Source organism: Canis lupus, chromosome 2 (assembly GCF_011100685.1).
Source record: "Canis lupus familiaris isolate Mischka breed German Shepherd chromosome 2, alternate assembly UU_Cfam_GSD_1.0, whole genome shotgun sequence".
Classification (NCBI taxonomy): domain Eukaryota; kingdom Metazoa; phylum Chordata; class Mammalia; order Carnivora; family Canidae; genus Canis; species Canis lupus.
In genome coordinates, this window is record NC_049223.1 from 31,271,628 (window position 1) to 31,288,724 (window position 17,097).

Here is a 17,097-nt window from a genome sequence, read left to right on the forward strand (position 1 = left end):
CGTTAACGCGGGGGCTCGGCTCGCACGAGGGGGCGAGGGGCAGTCATCCTTCCCCTCCCCCTCCTGCTTCCCACTGACGTGGAAACAAATACTATTTTCCAATCTTCACTTCCTAGAAGGTTTAACGTTGAGCTTTTTTTTTTTTTTTTTTTTTAAAGAATGTCTTTATTACCAAAAAATAAAACCCTGGCCTGTCCTGCCTTGCAAACGAACATAAGTAAGGTGATCAAAAATAAAGAAACGGACACGTCTCCCTGACCATCGCGCCAGTCGACCGCGGCGTACCTCGGGCGGGGCGCCACCAGCGGCTGGGCCACCGTCCTCGCAGGAGGAGGACAGCAGGCCGGGGTTGCGGAAGCCGGGGGCCCCTCGCTCTGCCCTTCATGACCCCGTCCGTCTCAGCTTTGCCCCGGAGGGAAGGAGAACCTTTGCCCTGACCCCTTCCCCGGGCTCGGCACTGGTCACACCCAGACACCAGGCTGCAAACCTACGCACATGGCGTCCTCGGCCGTGAGGGACAGCTTCCGCCGCAGCCCGCCTGTCTGTGTGTCTGTCTGTCGGGAACGTGTGCCGTCGCCTGCCCAAGTGGACAGCCCGCCCCTGGGACCCCGCCCCCTGCCCCCTCCGTCTCCCTAGGGCCTCTGGGAATATTCGCGACCCTAAGACTCAAGCCGTTAGAGTCCTGAGTCATTACAGAAGCATCTCCAAACCCCAGGAAGGACAGAAAGCGCTTTAGTGATGACCACACCCGCGCCAAGGGCGGACCCCTGTGCTGCGTCCCCAGCTGGCCGCCGAGGAGAACCGCAACTGACGGACACACTCACCTCCTTGATCTGCTCAGAGGTGATAGGCTTATTCTGGGTGTCTATGGCGCCCTCGGCCACGATGATGATATTCAGTCTCTTTTTCCGGGCACGGTTCTAGGGAAGTAGAAAATGAGCCGCCTCAACCCCTGAACCATCTCCACGACAGACAGGCCCAGGGCCCTTTGCCCCGGGCGAGCTGGCCTCTGTCCAGGGGAAACCTTCACCAGATTTCACAAGCGGGTTTCCGACTACCTGGGCGGGTAGGTGGAGGCGGGGGTAGGTGGAGGGGAGGGACACATGGCTCCAGGCGCGGCCGCGCTCCTTTGCCATCCGGCCCCAGGAGGCAGTGAGCTCAGCCCCGGGTCCCCGCAGGGCATCTATACCGCAGGCCAGGCCTCCAAGCTCCTCCAGCAGCCAGCGCGGCCCGCCACCCCCCTGCAGACCTATCCAGGAAGGCCGGACTTCCCAGCCCCCGCAGCCAGAGCACAGGGCCAGGGCCTCGCAGGAAGCAGGAGGTAGGAGGGTGGGGAGGGAGGGCGGAGGGGCACACCTGTGCCCGCACCTGCACCCACACCTGCACCTGCGCCTGCACCTGCGCTCGCACCTGTGCCCACACCTGCACCCGCACCTGCACCCACACCTGCACCCACACCCGCACCTGCCTCCCCACAGGCCCCGGCGGCCATCACCCAGCAGCACCCAGAAATCCTCCTCGGCCCGTCTGCTCTCCATCACATCCCACGTCACGGCCCCTCCCGTGGAGGCCGTGGGCCCCGGAGTGGCCAGTGCCTGAAGCTGCCCCTGCCTGTGGCGCCCGGGGCGCATCACCCAGGGGGTGGTTCCGCGCAGGCCCACCCGGTGCCTCCTCGGGCATCACGTGCTCACTGGCTTGTCTTTGAATAGACATAAACGTGCTCAACTTCGAAGAACTTGCTGGTCACAAGTATTTTCTAAAAGGTGTAAAGCTGTGGCTTCCAGAGTGGCTGTGACGTGTCCGTGAACGTGGGATGGGCCCCAGAGCCACGGCGTCCACATACCACACTCTCCGGAGGCTGCCAGAGGAACAGCGTCCTCTCCACCGTGCGGGAAGATAGGCCCCTGGCCCCACAGGTGCCCAGCACCTGGACCACCCCAACCCCCCGTGCTTGTGGAAGCGCTCGGGTGGCAGCGGGACCCACAGCCCGTGGGGAGTCAGGACTTGGACGCGGGGTGCTGAGCCCAAAGCCCCCCTGGGGGGAGAAGCCGAGACCAGCCCTAGGCCCGGGGCGCCTACCCTCATGTGGAAATGCCCGGGACGTGGGGCGAGGGCCCGGGCCTGACAAAACGTTCGGGAAGACTCGCAGTGAGCAATGGGAATTCATTACAGACGCGGTGATCTCAGCTGCTTCCGCACGAGGAGCCCGAGCCCTCCGCCTCGGCTCGGCCCATGCTCAGGGCAGGGGCGCAACACGCTCCCGCCGTCCCCGCATACGGGAACGCACGGATCTGAAACCCACGGAGTCTGCAGACGAGACCATGCGGTCATGGCAACAATGGGCACCTAAAGCTCAGCTCCTAAACCCAAATAGGGTGTCAGCCCTGCCACCGGCCCTGACCTCCACCCTGTGTGCACCCTTCCCCCCACCATCTCCACCACCGAGCGTGCTCTTCCCTGACCCACACCCTCCCGTCCCCCCAGCTCCACCATCATGCACCCCCGACCCCTGACCCCCCGACCTCCACCCCTGTGCACCCCCTCCCCCCAGCTCCACCATCACGCACCCCTTCCCTCCTCCCCCCCACCTTCACCCCCGTGCACATCTGTGCAGCGGGCCTGTTTCCTCGTCTCCGGGTGCTGCCTGCAGGACTTGGCCTGACCCCGGGGGCCCTGGACCAGGTCCGGGGGCATCACGGGGGCGGGAGGACAGCTGGCAAGCACAGGCACAGCCCCTGGGGAATGGGACCACGGGAGCGTCCCTGCGATTACAGACTCAGCACATATCCTCAGGCCACACAGAGGTACTGTCCAAGACCAGTGCCACCCCGTCAGGCAGCCACGGCCCCACAGCGGCCGCCGGGGAGCGCTGCCCTCATCCACAGCCAGAACCAGGACAGGACCAGCGGCTTGAGCGCGTGGTCAGCAATCCCGGGGCCTGGGCGCGCGTGCCCTGACCCGTCCGCAGCCGCCAAGCCTCGGCCCCAAGTGCACGGGGCCTCCCGGGAAGCGCTGGCCTTCCAGCAGTTCCCCACCTCACTGAAGGTCAACAAAGCTTTTCGGTACGTCCCCCAAACGCCTCTCTTGGACCCTGTCACCTGGAAGGTGGTGGCAGGCTCTCCCGGCACGCAGAGCGCGTGTGCTTGCTGAATACGTCTGTGACTCGCCTGGGCCGCCCGCTGACGGTGATGACACGGGAGGGAAATGCAGCACCCGCCGGGGCTTCTGCGCCGGGAGCGAACCCCGCACACCCCCCAGGGAGCCGTCCCCCGGGAAGCCGTCCCCCGGGGACACAGAGCGGGGCACACAGGCCGCCGCGGGCCACACATGGAGAGGCCTGGTCAGAGCCACGGGAACCCCACCCCACCTGACACACGCCCGCCGCTGGGGACACACGGGTAGCCAGGTCACACACACCCCACGACACCGCTAGGACTCGCTCCAGAACCGCGGAGTCTCCACCTGTGTGACCCCAAGCCAACGGGGAATCCCCCAGGCCGCCGCCACACGTCGTGGTCAGGCGGTGGGACCAGCAGCCCCGGCCGTCGAGGGACACGCACGTTACCTCTGAGAGCTTGATGCACATATTCTCCTGCCAACCCTCTTCTGGCGGCGATTCCGGAAGGAACACCCAGTCGGCGCCACAGGCCAAGGCGCTCACCAGGGCGAGGTACCTGTCCGGAGCAGCATTGGCCGTGTCAGGCTGCCACCAGGAGCCACAGCGCGGAGGCCACCGGGGCGGATGCGCATCGGTGACCGCGGGCTCCACCGGGCAGCATCGGCCCTGTGGGGCGCAGGGCTCTCGAGGGGCCGCGCTGAGGTGGCGACGCGTACATACCCGCAGTGTCTCCCCATAACCTCGAGAACAAAGGTCCTCTGGTGGCTGCAAGAGAGACAAAGGAAACGTCCACTTACCACCACGCGGCCCACGTGACAGGCAAAGAGGCACGTGCTTTCCTTGCCAGCTGTGCAGAAAGCCTGCCTCGTGTCGGTGGCAGGCACCTGTGGGCCACAAGCACCTGCCCCGTGATGGCACCTGCCCCATGATGGCATCTGTCCCGTGATGGCACCTGCCCCATATGGGCCACAAGCACCTGCCCCGTGATGGCACCTGCCCCATGATGGCATCTGTCCCGTGATGGCACCTGCCCCATATGGGCCACAAGCACCTGCCCCATGATGGCACCTGCCCCTGTGAGCCACAGGCACCTGCCCCGTGAGGGCCACAAGCACCTGCCCCGTGATGGCAGCACACAGCTGAGCATCCAGAGGGCCCATTCTCTGCAAAAGCAGATGCCACTGTGCTAGCATCTCAAGGTTGTATGGGCAAAGGGGCCTCAGGGTTACACCCGCCCAGCGTGTCACCCACACATGCTCATACCCCCGGGCACCCGCCGCATCGCTCAGCACACGCAGGACAGCGAGCCGGCCGCCTCCGTGGCCCCCAGGCACCGACAGCCACTGGATCACGGACGGGAGGCAGCACTTTCCCCGCACCCGCAGTGTCCTCGAGCGCCCATCAAGCCAGGCCCGGAGCCATGGCTGGCCTGCTGTTCCCGTGGGGACCTTGCTGGGGTCCCGTTGGGGTCGTTTTTTCTAAAATCGGGGGTAGGTGTAACTTTTTAAGTCGAAAATAAAAATCAACAGGAAACAGTTCTCTAGCTCTGGTTTCGGACCTTCAGGAGCAACGCCGTATCCGATCACCCACCGGGGACACCCACGGATGTCTACACCGCAGCACAGAATGTCCGTCTGGGGAACCTCCCAGGGCCGACACGGACGTCCACACCGCAGCACATGTCAGCCCCATGCCCCTCCCGGGGCACTGCTCGTGCGTTACCTCTGGGCGGTGGTCATGATGGCGTCAACGACCTCGATGATCCTGTGCAAGGCAGAGTCGGTGCCGATGGTCATGTCCGTCCCGCAGAAGTCGTTGTCGATGGAGCCCACCATGCCCACGACGTTGAGGTACGCGTGCTTCTGCACCTGCTCCTTGTCGATCTCACCTGCGTGGGAAACGGGCCCGTGTGACCGGGAGCCGCCCGATGCCCCTGCAGCGGGCTGCTGAGCACCGGGCAGCAGCCGCCGGCCTGCTGTTTTGAACCACCTCGTTCTGCACACGTGGGGCGACGGGCACGTGGGGTCCTGACACTAACAGGAAGGAAGGCCTGTCCGTGCTGGTGTTGGGCAGTGGCCCGGGCACATGTCCCTCTGGAGAGGATGCGGCCCCATCAGAGGGGGGTCCTGGGGGCGCACGTTCCCGGCCACGCTGGGGCTGCTGGTGGCAGGGATGTACCCGCCAGCTCGCGGCAAGGACTGTGCAGTTGTAGGTGTGCAATCGGGAGGGGCAGTCGGCAGGGCGCCAGGGGTGGGGGGGGACCAGGGCCACCCGAGCCACGACGACGGCCGACAGCCACCTGCACTCCCCAGACCCGGGGCTCGGGGCGACCGACTGCCTCTGCCTCGTTCACACCTGAACACCGGAGGGTTCCCTGGCGAGGGATGGCCCTCATGGCCCGGCGGGTGACAGGGAACCCAACAACGGAGCGCAACTGCATCTCCGCTCATGTCCTGGCAACAAGTGGACACTCGGGAGCCTGTGCGCCCTCCCCTCGCCCCCCCATGTCCCCACATGGGGACCCCCGGGAAGCCTATCTCAGGGCTCCGTGAGCACCACCCGGAACCGGGTCAGATGGGCGGTGCCCGGTGGGGAACAGGTGCACAGGACCCGCTGTTCCCGAGGCACAGAGTGCAGGGCCCGGAGAGGGGGGACTGGGCAATCGCGCCGTCCCCAGCACGTGCATCTGCGTAGTCGGCTGGGCGGATGCAAGAGCTCGGAGCTCTCTGGGGGCAACGGAGAGCCCACGGGGGCGACGCGCAGGCCCGGGCTGTACCGTGTTGGGCCAGCTCCTCCAGCAGCCCGCTCCACTCCTTCCGGAAGATGTTGGCTCCCGTGAGGCTCCCGTCCCCGCCGATCACGCACAGGTTGGTGATGCCCCGCTGAACCAAGTTACACGCGGCTTTCAGGCGACCCTCCCGCGTCCGGAAGGCTTTGCAACGGGCACTGCCGATAATGGTCCCTCCCTGGAAGACAAAGGACGTGGTGTTTATCATCCTTCCTCCCGCGGGACAGGAAGCAGCGGAGCTGGCACACGCGCCGTCACCTGCGGGACCCACGAAATCTGGGCTCCCCTGGGGCCCATGTATTCAGGTGTGGGTACAGCGGACAAGGCTCGGCACCGGGCCCAGGACGTCAGGTAAACGCCGAGGAGGAGAGTCCGGAGGCGCCCCAGCCTCCCGGGGGCCCTGGGGTGGGGGTGGCCAGACCCCACCGCCCGGCCTCCCTCAGGCCCAGGTGGCACGGCCCCGTCCGCCAGAGCTCGCCGTGCGCGCAGGCAAAGCAGGGACCTGGGAGCCAGAGGATTCCTGTTTGCCCAGGCGCCCCGCCCACCTCTCCAAGGCCAAGTCTCAGGAAAACTCAAGTCGGATCACGCAAACTGCCAAGAGCGAGAGGCCACGACTCCTCACACTTGGTCTTTTGATCACGAAAGATTCCCGGGCATTGGGAGAAAAGAGCAGGACCCTTCACGTCCCCCGCGATGTGCTCACAAACCTCTGTGGTGTGTCCTCCTCCAAGGACACCCCTGGGTCATAAGCACAGGGAGCGGCGGGAGGGCCGTGGGGATGGTAGGTCCGGGTCACCCGGTTCCCTGGATCAGACCTGACCGGGAGCCATCGGAGGGTCACGGGATTTCGCCCCACTGGAAGCTGCCCGGGCAGCTGGTCCACACCGAGGGGGTCACATGCTGGGGGCTCGGCGGGAAGCCGCGGCTGAGGAAGGCGCAGAGGTCGCGCGGCCCGTCCTGTGTCGCCGGGTGGGGACAGCGCCCAGGACAAGGCGCCCCCCGCATGGGGTTTAGGTCAGGACCTCGGAAGACGCCGCCCTGATGCTGGCAAGTAGTGCTCCCCACAGAGGCCTCACCGGCCGGTCCGCCTCCCAGGACAGGGCACAGGGGTCCAAGTGCAGGCCCCACCAGCTTACAGGGTACGCCCGCCATCACCTCCCGCGGGGTGACGGGCGCCAGCCGATCCAGAACGTGCTGCGGGTCCGGGGGCGCGGGGTGCCGGGTGCCCACGCCGTGACAGGGGTTCTCAACAGCCGCATCGTCGGCCTTTCTGTCATGGGAACGTCTAAGGCCTATGTTTTTAGCAACGTTCAAGGTCATAGTTATCGTGCAGCAGCGTGGACGTTCCCGAAGGTGCGAGGCGTGACGATCTTACACTCGCCCCGTAGGGTGATCACCATGCTCCAGCTCACGAGCTCGTCCGTCACCTCTGGCTCCTGTCTGTGTGCGTCGACAGCGAAGATTTATTCTCAGCAACTTTCAAGGGTACAATGCAGGGTCCTTAACCACAGCCACTGCGCTGTACGTTCCAGAAGCTGTTCGCCTTCTGCCTGAAGTCAGGGCCCGGCGTCCAGCAGCGGGTCCCTGTCTGCACCCCCCCCCCCCCCCCGCCCAGCTCCCGCCAGCCATCAGCGTGTCCTGCTTGTCAGCTGAGCTTAGGTCCCCCAGGGTAGGGGGTGGCGTGTGTCCATCTCTCAGTGGCCGACCCACGTCGGCCTGTGGGTTGCCCCAGAGGTGCGCACGCCGTCCCGGCCGCGCGGGTCCCCCCGCCTCTTACGGGGGAACGTGCTCCACTTCCACCCGGACACCACGGGAACGGGATCCACGCTGTTGCGCAGGTGCCCACGGCACGGCGGTGCCAGCTCGTGGCTCCCTTCTCTTAAAATATTAACGGGTACGTCTCAACAGGTCCAACCGCCAGTGAAGAGCTTATTGTCAAGTCCGTTCTTCCCACGTAATCCGCCTCGTAATCCGCCTCCCACCAGGCCTGGAGGCTTCCCCGAGCTAGTGTTTGGGGAATTTGCAGGCAGGAAACAACGAGGCAGATTTCTTTTAAATTCAAAGTAAGCAATTGCTCTGCCTGCAGCTGGTACTTGCCTCATTCTTGTGCACATCAGAGCAATTAGCCCCGACGGCTCAGGCTGGAACAGGGAGGCTGTGTTCCTCTAAGGCCCTGGGAGGCCCTGGGAGGCCACCCTGGGGGACCGTTCCCAGGCCTGCCTGCACTGACACCAAGTGATGGAGAATCCAGGGGGCGGGGGCATTGGCCAAGAACGAGGCACCAACACACCCAAGCCGCCTCGGGGCTCATCCGCTCTTAAAACAAAGGCAAACCCCGAAACCACTAGGAGGACCCCAGTGAAGGCTGGCGGCCGCTAAGGACCCTTGGCGGCAGGAACACTGCTCCGTCCGCAGGATGGAAAAGCCAACCTGGGAAACCCGCACGAGAGCCGTAGCTTCAGCTCAAATCCCCGCGCGGCTGGCTGCCCAGGGACGGATCCCGGGGACGGGCGGCTTGTGACTGTCCTCCGGGGCCTCGGGGCCGCCCCGGGGCTTCGTGCTGAGCAGGAACCTTGTCCTGGCTCAGCCCCCTCCCACCCCCCGCGGGTCCCCGTCCCCCTCATCACAGGGTGTACAGTCAGCCACTGCTTGCCCACCCAGTCCTGCCCTGGGAGCCTGGGGGGCCCGACTCCCCCAACCGGGCCCCGGTGCCCCTGGCAGGTGGAGGCGCCAGGACGGGGCATGGCCAGAGGGCTAAGGGCAAAGCCAGACAGGAGCTCACCGCCCCTCACAGCCCCGGGGCCACCCGCTAGGGACCCGGGACCCGCTGGCCCCACCCGCACCTCCTGAACCTCCACGTCACCCCGTGTGTCCGCGCGGCTCATTCTCTGACTCCCTGTGATCCTGCAGCAAAGCTCCTTGAGGACTTGAACCGAAGGACAAAGCAAGGCTGTTTCCTCACCGGGCGAGGAGGGGAGAGGAACGCAGGCAGCAGGCTCACGCGTGTCACGTGCCGCCGCCGCCTCTGCACGAAAGGTTCGCAGCTGGGAGGGGGTGGGCTTTAGGGACCCGGAGCATTGGACTCGGCACGTACCACTTGCAGGATGCTCGAGACGCTTTCCCAGTCGGCCTCCACGATGTTGCTGCCGCCGTCGACCATGCCCTGGTAACCCTGCGGGCGAGAGCGGGAATCCTCGTGAGACGGGGTGACTGCTGAGCCGTCAGGTGGACCCGCGAACCCCGTGGGTGCGGACGACGAGGACTCCGAGCCCCGAGGGCCCCGGGGTTAGAAGCAGTGCGAGACCAGTGCTGGCCCGACGCATCGAAGGTGCACGAAAGCCACCTAATGGGTGCGACACGTGGGACCTTCTTGCCAGACCCGTCCCAGGTACCGGGGGGAACAAGACAGCATGCCTGTCACCCCACAGCACCTGAGCGCCTCAAACGGGGGGAAACTTACCCAAAAAGCGTCTGTAGTTTAACAAACTCCCATGCAAACAGTGCTGTCAATCACACTGCACACAAGAGCGCATGCCTGCCGGGGCCTCCGTTTCCCCGGGCGATCCACGCCCCCCCCATGGCGTGGATCTGAGAAAGCACCGCAGCCAGCGGTCCTCCCTACCTTCCAGGTCGGGGCTGCGGGCTCCCCGGGGGCAGCGTCAGCCTGCACTTTCCCCGGAAGCCCGAGGGCCGTGCCCTTCAGACCCCAAGCACAGCGGCTCTCCCCGGGCTCCCCCCGCAGGCCGCGCGACGCCGAGGAACCTGGGAACATCCACGAGCACCTTTACCTGCGTGACTCTCCCCAGGACGCTCAACTTTACAAAGGAACAGACCTAGTGGGTCATCAGCAGGGACTCAGAAGTCCTAACCAGGGGAGGTCAAGCAGGAAGGGGAAGGAAGGGGTCTTCAAGACGGCCCATAGGGCAGGGGACCGCGGCTGCCTTTCGGGGCCAGGGATGCGCGCTCCTACTATGCCCGCCCCACCAGAAGTCTGGCACAGACCGCGTCGTCTAACGTGCAACGCGCATCCACAGAGTGTTCAGTGCACAGAACGCGTCACGGTATCTTTATATCGTGAAACTTGGGGTTATGGGATTCTCTCTACGCCGTAGACAGCGCGTTCCCTGGACTTCTGGAAGTTACATGGGATGAACCTGCTCTCGACACCTGCTCTCGACGTTCAGTCGGAGCCTCCGTCCCCCTTCCTGTGTCACACGTAAACGAGGCTTCCATCAGCACCCGTGTCTGTGGATGCATGGGTCTCAGGTCACATAGATACACGTTGTGTGACACGTAATGTGTCGTGGATGCTCACTACTTATAATCTATCGATACAATTACAGTATTTTATATGTACACTGAGCGTAGTTGTAGAGGATACATTAGACCTTGCAGCCGTGTGGTATTTTATACACAGTATGTATGGATAAATACGCACGTGCCTGCACGTGTCCTCGTCACATGGCATCATGTGTGCCAAGCAGCAAAGGGACAGGTGCACAGGATGAAGGAGCACAGAGAGGCCGACGGCGGGCTCATGGTGGAGCCAGCAGGCCTTCCCGCGCCCCCGGACGGAGGATGGACGCTGGGGCTCTGGCTCCCGCAGCCCCCAGAGCAGCCCCACCGTGCACCGGGCAGTTTCAGCCCGCTCCAGGTAACGTGCTGAGCCGCCGCGGCTGTCACGTGCAGGAGTGTGGTGGGATCCAGGCCCGGCCCCGGAAAGCCAGCTGGTGAGAGAGGCTGTATCCACGCCGGGCCCGTGCATGAGCTGCCCAAGCACAGACGCCGCTCGGGGACGGGGCGCCCAAAGCCAGCTGTCCCCCCTCTGAGTCCTGGGGATCGTCGGCAGGAACAAGTGGGGCCCCGGATGACAGTAGGCGGACAGGAGAGGCGGGGGACCCAGATGGAGACCGCCCCGCGCTCTGCACACCCCACACCGCAGGCTCCCATCAGCAGCTCCCCGCCATCTGTGCCATCTGTGCACGCACCGCAGCTCGCCCTCTCCCCTGCAGCTCCCTCCTCGGAGGCCTGGGTGGGGACACCCCACGTGAGCGGGCCTGCGGGCCTCCAGACCCTGGACACGGACGCAGCCCTACGCAGAGGCCAAAGTTCCTAGCGCCCTGGCCGTGGGGGATGGAGGGGAGAAGCCGGTCCTGGGGAGCCCAGGAGGGCAGGTGCACACGGGCCGTCAGGGCAGAGCGGGGCAGGTGCGCACCCACAGGCTTTGGCAAAAGCAGAGCGGACACCCTGGCGGTGCCCCCAGCCGCTGGAGGACTTTCTGCAGGCTCCCCCGGACCCCACAGTGCTGACAGGACACGCGAGGCCCTGAGAGCGATCCCAGCAAGCGCATTGCGGGCCTCCAGCGCCCGCCCATGCCCCCCGACAAGCACCGTCCACGGTCCGCTCGGCAGGTGCCGCGCTGAGAACCCAGAAATTCCCTCCGCCCCCGCAGCCACTGCTCCGCACGTCAACACGGACTTAATAAAAACAGGTAGAAACCCCTTTGCTGTGGGAGCAGGAACATGGAGAACCACGCTGCAATCGCCACGTACCTCCAATCGTAGAATGTTCTCCAGAGCTACTTTACGTCCTGGGGTTTAGAGGCGCCTTGAACAGCTGGTGATAAAGGGCCGCTCAGTGACCCGGGGACCCGGGAGTGCGCTCCTGGCTGCGCGGGGGCAGGAAGCGACTCACCCCCTCCGCAGGCTCCTGGAGCTGGGGTGGGGCATCTGAAAATCCCTCCCAACTGCGATTGTCAGCGGTCTTCCACTTTCAAGGAAGAGGTCACTGAATTAAGAGAGGACCGGCCTGCGCGAGCGTCCCCTGAACCGTAAATCCAGATGAGCGGTTCTCCCCTGACGTCTCCTTGCAGGTTTGAGCACTTACTCCAAAGCAACCAGAGCCCAAAATATTTTTCTATGATTCTCCTTGGAATTTGCCTGCAGAGCCAGTTCTGTGACTCACGGAGGAAGAAAACCACAGAACACACGTAGCTGAAGAGCCACACGTAGTTTTTCACCCGGAGTAACAGTCCCCACCCCGCACACACGGCGGGCCCCTGAGTGGCCGCATCGCCCTGCAGGAACCTGCTCTGGGGCCGCCGGGGACACCTGAGCACGCACCACACGCTCGGACAGGACTTTGAAGACCATCCTGAGCAAAGTACACCAGGTCCCCCGATACGGCGTCCTCTGGAGACCGCGCTGCACTTGGGGGTCACGGTGGCCTGCGTTTTGGGGCGCCTGGTAAGCACGTCCTGCGTCAGAGCCTGTCCACGAGGGGGGCCTCCTCGGAGAAGGGACCTCCCACCACATAGGGTCTAAATCAAGGACCCAGTCCTGTGCCATGTTTGAGGAGCACACCTGTCACCTCACACCTGATAATGTTTTTTTTTTCCCAGACCTGATTTCCTGGATTACTGGGTCAGCAGCCCACGGGCGGAGAGGCGGCATCCCGACTGCCGGGGGAGCAGCCTCTGGGTATCGCGGTGACGGAAGCCAGACCTCTCCCCAGGGCTTTGCTGCCCGGGGGACATACCTGCTTGTGCTTCCCTCCTTCTACGCTACAGCAGGTCGCTGCCAGAACCCGAGAGCGAGCACACCGCGAGGCCAGACTAGGCAGGCGGGAAAGGAGCGGCAGGGGCCCCCCGGTGGGCGCTGGCTTCCAAGTCAGGGACTCGCGACTGTATGGCTGCGGGCGTTGACCGCAGAGCCTCAAGTCCAGGTCCTGCCCACGCCCACCCGCCGCTGGGCGCCCCCCACCCCAGGGCACCCCCCCCCAGGGCGCTCCGGATGCCCGGCAGCCTCCTCTGCTCTCGGAGTCCATGACCGCGGGGCACCATCTACACAGTCGCCTCTGCTTGGTCCCCCCGACATGTGGACCGGCTCAGAGGCGCCAAAACAGGTTAGAAGCCGGGCGGTCACAGCAGAGCCCTGCGCCCCGGAAACCTGACAACAGGCCGGTGGGATTTACGGGGCCGCCCGGCGTCGTCAGGTGGCTTGGACGCCAAAGCTGGTGATACCCAGTTCCAGGTACGCGGAGAATCCCGAGGCCGCGGCAGGACACGGCGGGTCCGCATCCTCGGGTGGGAGAGCCTGCCCCCCACCGGCCGCTCAGCCAGCCCCCGGGGTGACACGGGGACCCCCTAGCGACTCAAACGCCGGGGGGTGAGGTGGCCGAGCTGGGGCAAAGCCCAGGCCATGGCGGCGGCGCGCGGGGCAGGGGCCCAGGGAGGGGCTCGGCGTCCCCTGCACAGCAGCCACGGCCCTGGGGCGTCCGCGCGGGGACCCAGCGGCCCAGCCGCTCTCGGCAACAACCCTCCACGCCTGCCAGCGGCGCGGGGGACGTTTAACCGCACGTCCGATCCCGTTACTATTCTTAGACGTTTTGTGGTCAAGAGGCTCCAACTTTCAGGAAGTTGAAATGCAGAAGCGGCGACATGTGAAATGTCCAGTTCACGGGGCAACGTGGTTCTGGTCACCTTGACGGGCCTGCCAGCACCGGGGGCAGGGGGAGGCCGAGAAGGGGCCCACACGCCCTCCAGGGTCCCGGGGCTCCCTGGCCTGCCCCCCACCCCACCCCCCCGCAGGCGGCGGACCAGGAGCTCAGGCTCGGGCGCGACCCGACACCCAGGGTGACCCGGGGACCCCCCAGGACAGGAGGTCAGGCGGGTGGGAACCAGCCCCGCCGCGCGAGGACCCGCAGCCTCACCGGGAAAGGGGGGGTGGGGCTGTCGGGGTTTCTCTGCCGTGAGCAGGGCAGGTCTTACTTCAAAAATGGTGAAAGCAGGCAGCCCGCAGCGCCAGCCACGCGTCCACGGCCAACAGACGGCTTCAGTCCGCAAGGGGAAGCAGGTAGGAATCGGGCGGACGCGTTCAGGCTTGTTTGCCGAGGATGACATGGGGCCTGATGCACAGGACCCGGGCTGCTAGGCCCCGTGCCCCTCCGGGGGAGCCCCGGTGTCCTGTGTAGACAGGGGCTCGAGGGAGGCCCCGGGTGGAGGGAGCCCTGGGTGGAGGGAGCCCTGGGTGGAGGGAGGTCTGAGGCAGGGAGCCGGGATCCCAGGAGAAGCCACTCGGGGCGGCAGGGGCAGGTTGTCCACCTGCAGGGGGAAGGCCTGACCCCACGTGCTCAGGCTCCTGCCTTAGCCCCATCGGCTGCCTACCGGGCACGACACCAGCCTTTCCTCGGGGTTCAGAAGACGGGGAGATGGAGACACAGGGCCAATGCCCAGGCCCAACTGGAAGGCGTCATTTCAAAGAGGTAAAGACTTTTAAGCTAGTCCCAATGACAAGGCAAGAACTGGGGGCACCTGGTTTAGCGCCGCCTTCAGCCCAGGTTGTCACCCCGGGGTCCCGGCATTGAGTCCCATGTCAGGCTCCCTGCATGGAGCCTGCTTCTCTCTCTGCCTGGGTCTCTGCCTCTCTCTGTGTGTCTCATGAATAAGTAAATAAAATCTTGAAAAAATAAACAGTTATACCCGTTGTCAATCTGTAAGAAAACCTTTAGCTACAAGGACTTCGAGCCTGCTAATTGCATGAAGCAGGACGGGCCTCCTATTCCCGCCAGGAGACCACAGAAACAGACCCCAGGGGGTCTCCTCCCCGGCCCCCCAGAAGCCAGGGCGTCTGCAGACCGGAGTCTTGCCAGGCTGAGGGACAGAGGTGCCACCACCATCCCCGAGGGGCCGAAGACACCCGTAGGTTCTGCGGGGAAAAACCTCGCCCGGAGGGGGGGCATCAACAGGTGCAAGGAACGGGTTAATCCTGCGGCCGTCCTCCCCCGATGGTGCCCAAGGGCCGGGCCAGTCCAACCCGCGCAGGCCTGGCCCAGATCTGCAGCAGGCCCGGCTGCAGCCAGACAAACAAACCCGCTGCCAGGCCCCAAGCAGAGATGCCAGCGTTTCCCGCTCAACACACCTCCCACAGACTTTCTGGAAGGAAAAAACCCAAGAACCCTGTGTCTACAGAGCAGCACCCTGTTCAACGGTCCGGGGGTGTCGGCACGTTCCACGGAGACCCTCGCGGCCGTCCAGGCGGGCCGACCCCAGCCCACGGTCGCCTCCCGGGTCCTCTGATGGCCGCCCCCCGCGGGGGAGCGGGTTTCCCCCGAGCACGGGGCGTGGATCAGGGACGTATCTGCTCCGACTCACGATCCATCCTCACGCATGAAGAGTCACGCTTCCCCACCCTTTTCATCAGGATGTCCGTGACCTCAGCTCCTGGTCCTCCCCCTGTTTCGGGAGGTGGACTTGAGGCTTTTTCCCTCCCACCTCCTTGTCTCTGTCTCGCTGCCTCTTGAATCAACCCTTTCCTTGCCACACACACACACAAAAGACAATAAACGAGCAAAACGTGTGGAACAGATGCCTGAATGAGGTTTAAGAAGATAAAACTAAGGGCCCCTGGGTGGCTCCGCGGTGGAGCAGCTGCCGTCAGCTCAGGGTGTGACCCTGGGTCCGGGGATCGAGTCCCACCTCAGGCTCCCTACGTGGAGCCTGCTTCTCCCTCTGCCCGTGTCTCTGCCTCTGTGTATGTCTCATGAATAAATAAATAAAATCTTAAAAAAAAAAGTCCAGTCTGAGAAGGATTAGTGTGGAAGTCGCTGTGTCTCCAGTTTCCACACCCAAACACTCAGCAGGTGCACGGCCGCCAGGCCCACCCCGTGCGCTCCACGACACGCACGCCAAGGGCACATCCAGCCCTACCGTGGGGCTTCCTGACCTTGGCACCGCGGACACTGGGGCAAAATCACGAATTCCTCGATGTGGGAGCTGCTCTGGGCTCAACGGCCTGGGAGCACCAGCCCCGGTGTCCACGCCCGAGATGCCAGGAGGTCCACTCCCACCCCGATAACCGGACCGTCGTTAAACATCTCCTGACACGTCCCCAGGGGTGAATCACAGCCCTACTATGGGCTCCACTGGGCGCGTGAGCTGTCGCCCCAGCCCCACCAGTGACAAAGACACAGAAAATGCAGACTTCCTTCTACCGACGAACCACGGGTCCATTCCTTTAACTGTGAAATACCGGATAGGACTTGCTTGTCCCCCCACCGCCACCCCCGCACCCCGTGAAGCCCAGTGGGGCGGGGACCCAACGGCAGCTCCGAAACGTCACCGGCCATGGCGACAGGCACTGCAGGCCCGCGGGCCACAGGAGCCAGGGCCCCCGGCACATCCGCCCTCCGAGAGAGCCTTCCCCAAGCCCAAGCCTCAGGAGCTGCCGTCAGGCCCGGGGTGCAGCGTCCCTGCGGCTCTCGGGCGAACGCAAGCCTCCCCAGAAGGCTGTGGAGCGAGATCAGGAGGCAGAGCGGCCTCTGCGCACACGGCCAGCAGCCGCCGCGGGAATGCACACACGTGTGCCTGCCCGTGGGACCCTGAGCATGGAATGGAGGGGACGGGGCGGGGGGCACGGGGGATGATGGGGGACCGGGGACAGGGCAGCGGGGGGCTCCTCCACGCCGGCCAGCGGCAGCTGTGACCCCGAAGCGCCCGACACAGGGGGACCGAGCGATGGCCTGCAAATGCTCCGCGGGGCCCGTGGCCTTCCTGTTGCCCAAACGGGAGCAACGGCAACCCGCGTCAGAAGCGCCGCGCGAGGAGGCCTCCCAGGGCAGCAGGCAAAGCAAACTCCCTCCCGCACGCGGTGCGCGGCCCAGGGAGCCACGGCCCACGAACGGCCTCCTCCCGGGGCAGAAACACGCGCCGCGGGCACCGGCTCCACACCAGCTCCAGGGCTCAGGTAGGGCCGCGCACGCGAGACAGGCGCCCGCAACCAGCATCAGAAACCGCTGTGGCCCACGGCGCCAAACCTGGCACAAGGGACAGTCACTGGTGCCCAGGGTTGGGATCAGGGTCATCCTAGGGGTCTACGTCCAGAGCAGGCCTCCTGCCTCAGGACACGGGCAATGTGGGGCTGTGACCCACAGCGTGCAGCCGCCTGGGGACGGAGGGGCACTGGGGGGACGGGGGGGTCACCAGAGGGACGGAGAGGATCCTGGGGACAGAAGGGTCACTGGGGGCTGGGGGTCACCAGGGGAATAGAGAGGGTCCTGGGGATGGGGGGGGGAGTGGAGGGGGGGAGAAGAGGGGGGAAGGGGAGGATGGGGAGGAGGGGGGCTGCAGATGAAGACATCCATCCCCCAAGACCACCAGGTGCAGACAAAAGGGCATTATGTCCCGGTATGCTGT

At 65.0% G+C, this 17,097-nt stretch overlaps 1 protein-coding gene across 4 annotated transcripts in view; it reads right to left on the reverse strand.

The window, feature by feature from the left end:
• PFKP (phosphofructokinase, platelet) overlaps nt 1-17,097 on the reverse strand; it is a 43,681-nt gene that overhangs the window by 16,031 nt on the left and 10,553 nt on the right. For all 4 annotated transcript variants that reach the window (XM_038530218.1, XM_038530217.1, XM_038530216.1 and 1 more), the window contains exons 3-8: nt 9,001-9,078; nt 5,895-6,084; nt 4,841-5,006; nt 3,839-3,883; nt 3,566-3,674; nt 825-920 (exon numbers count right to left, since the gene is read on the reverse strand). In XM_038530218.1, the coding sequence (XP_038386146.1) occupies nt 825-920; nt 3,566-3,674; nt 3,839-3,883; nt 4,841-5,006; nt 5,895-6,084; nt 9,001-9,078 (684 nt within the window). The remainder of the gene's footprint in view (nt 1-824; nt 921-3,565; nt 3,675-3,838; nt 3,884-4,840; nt 5,007-5,894; nt 6,085-9,000; nt 9,079-17,097) is intronic.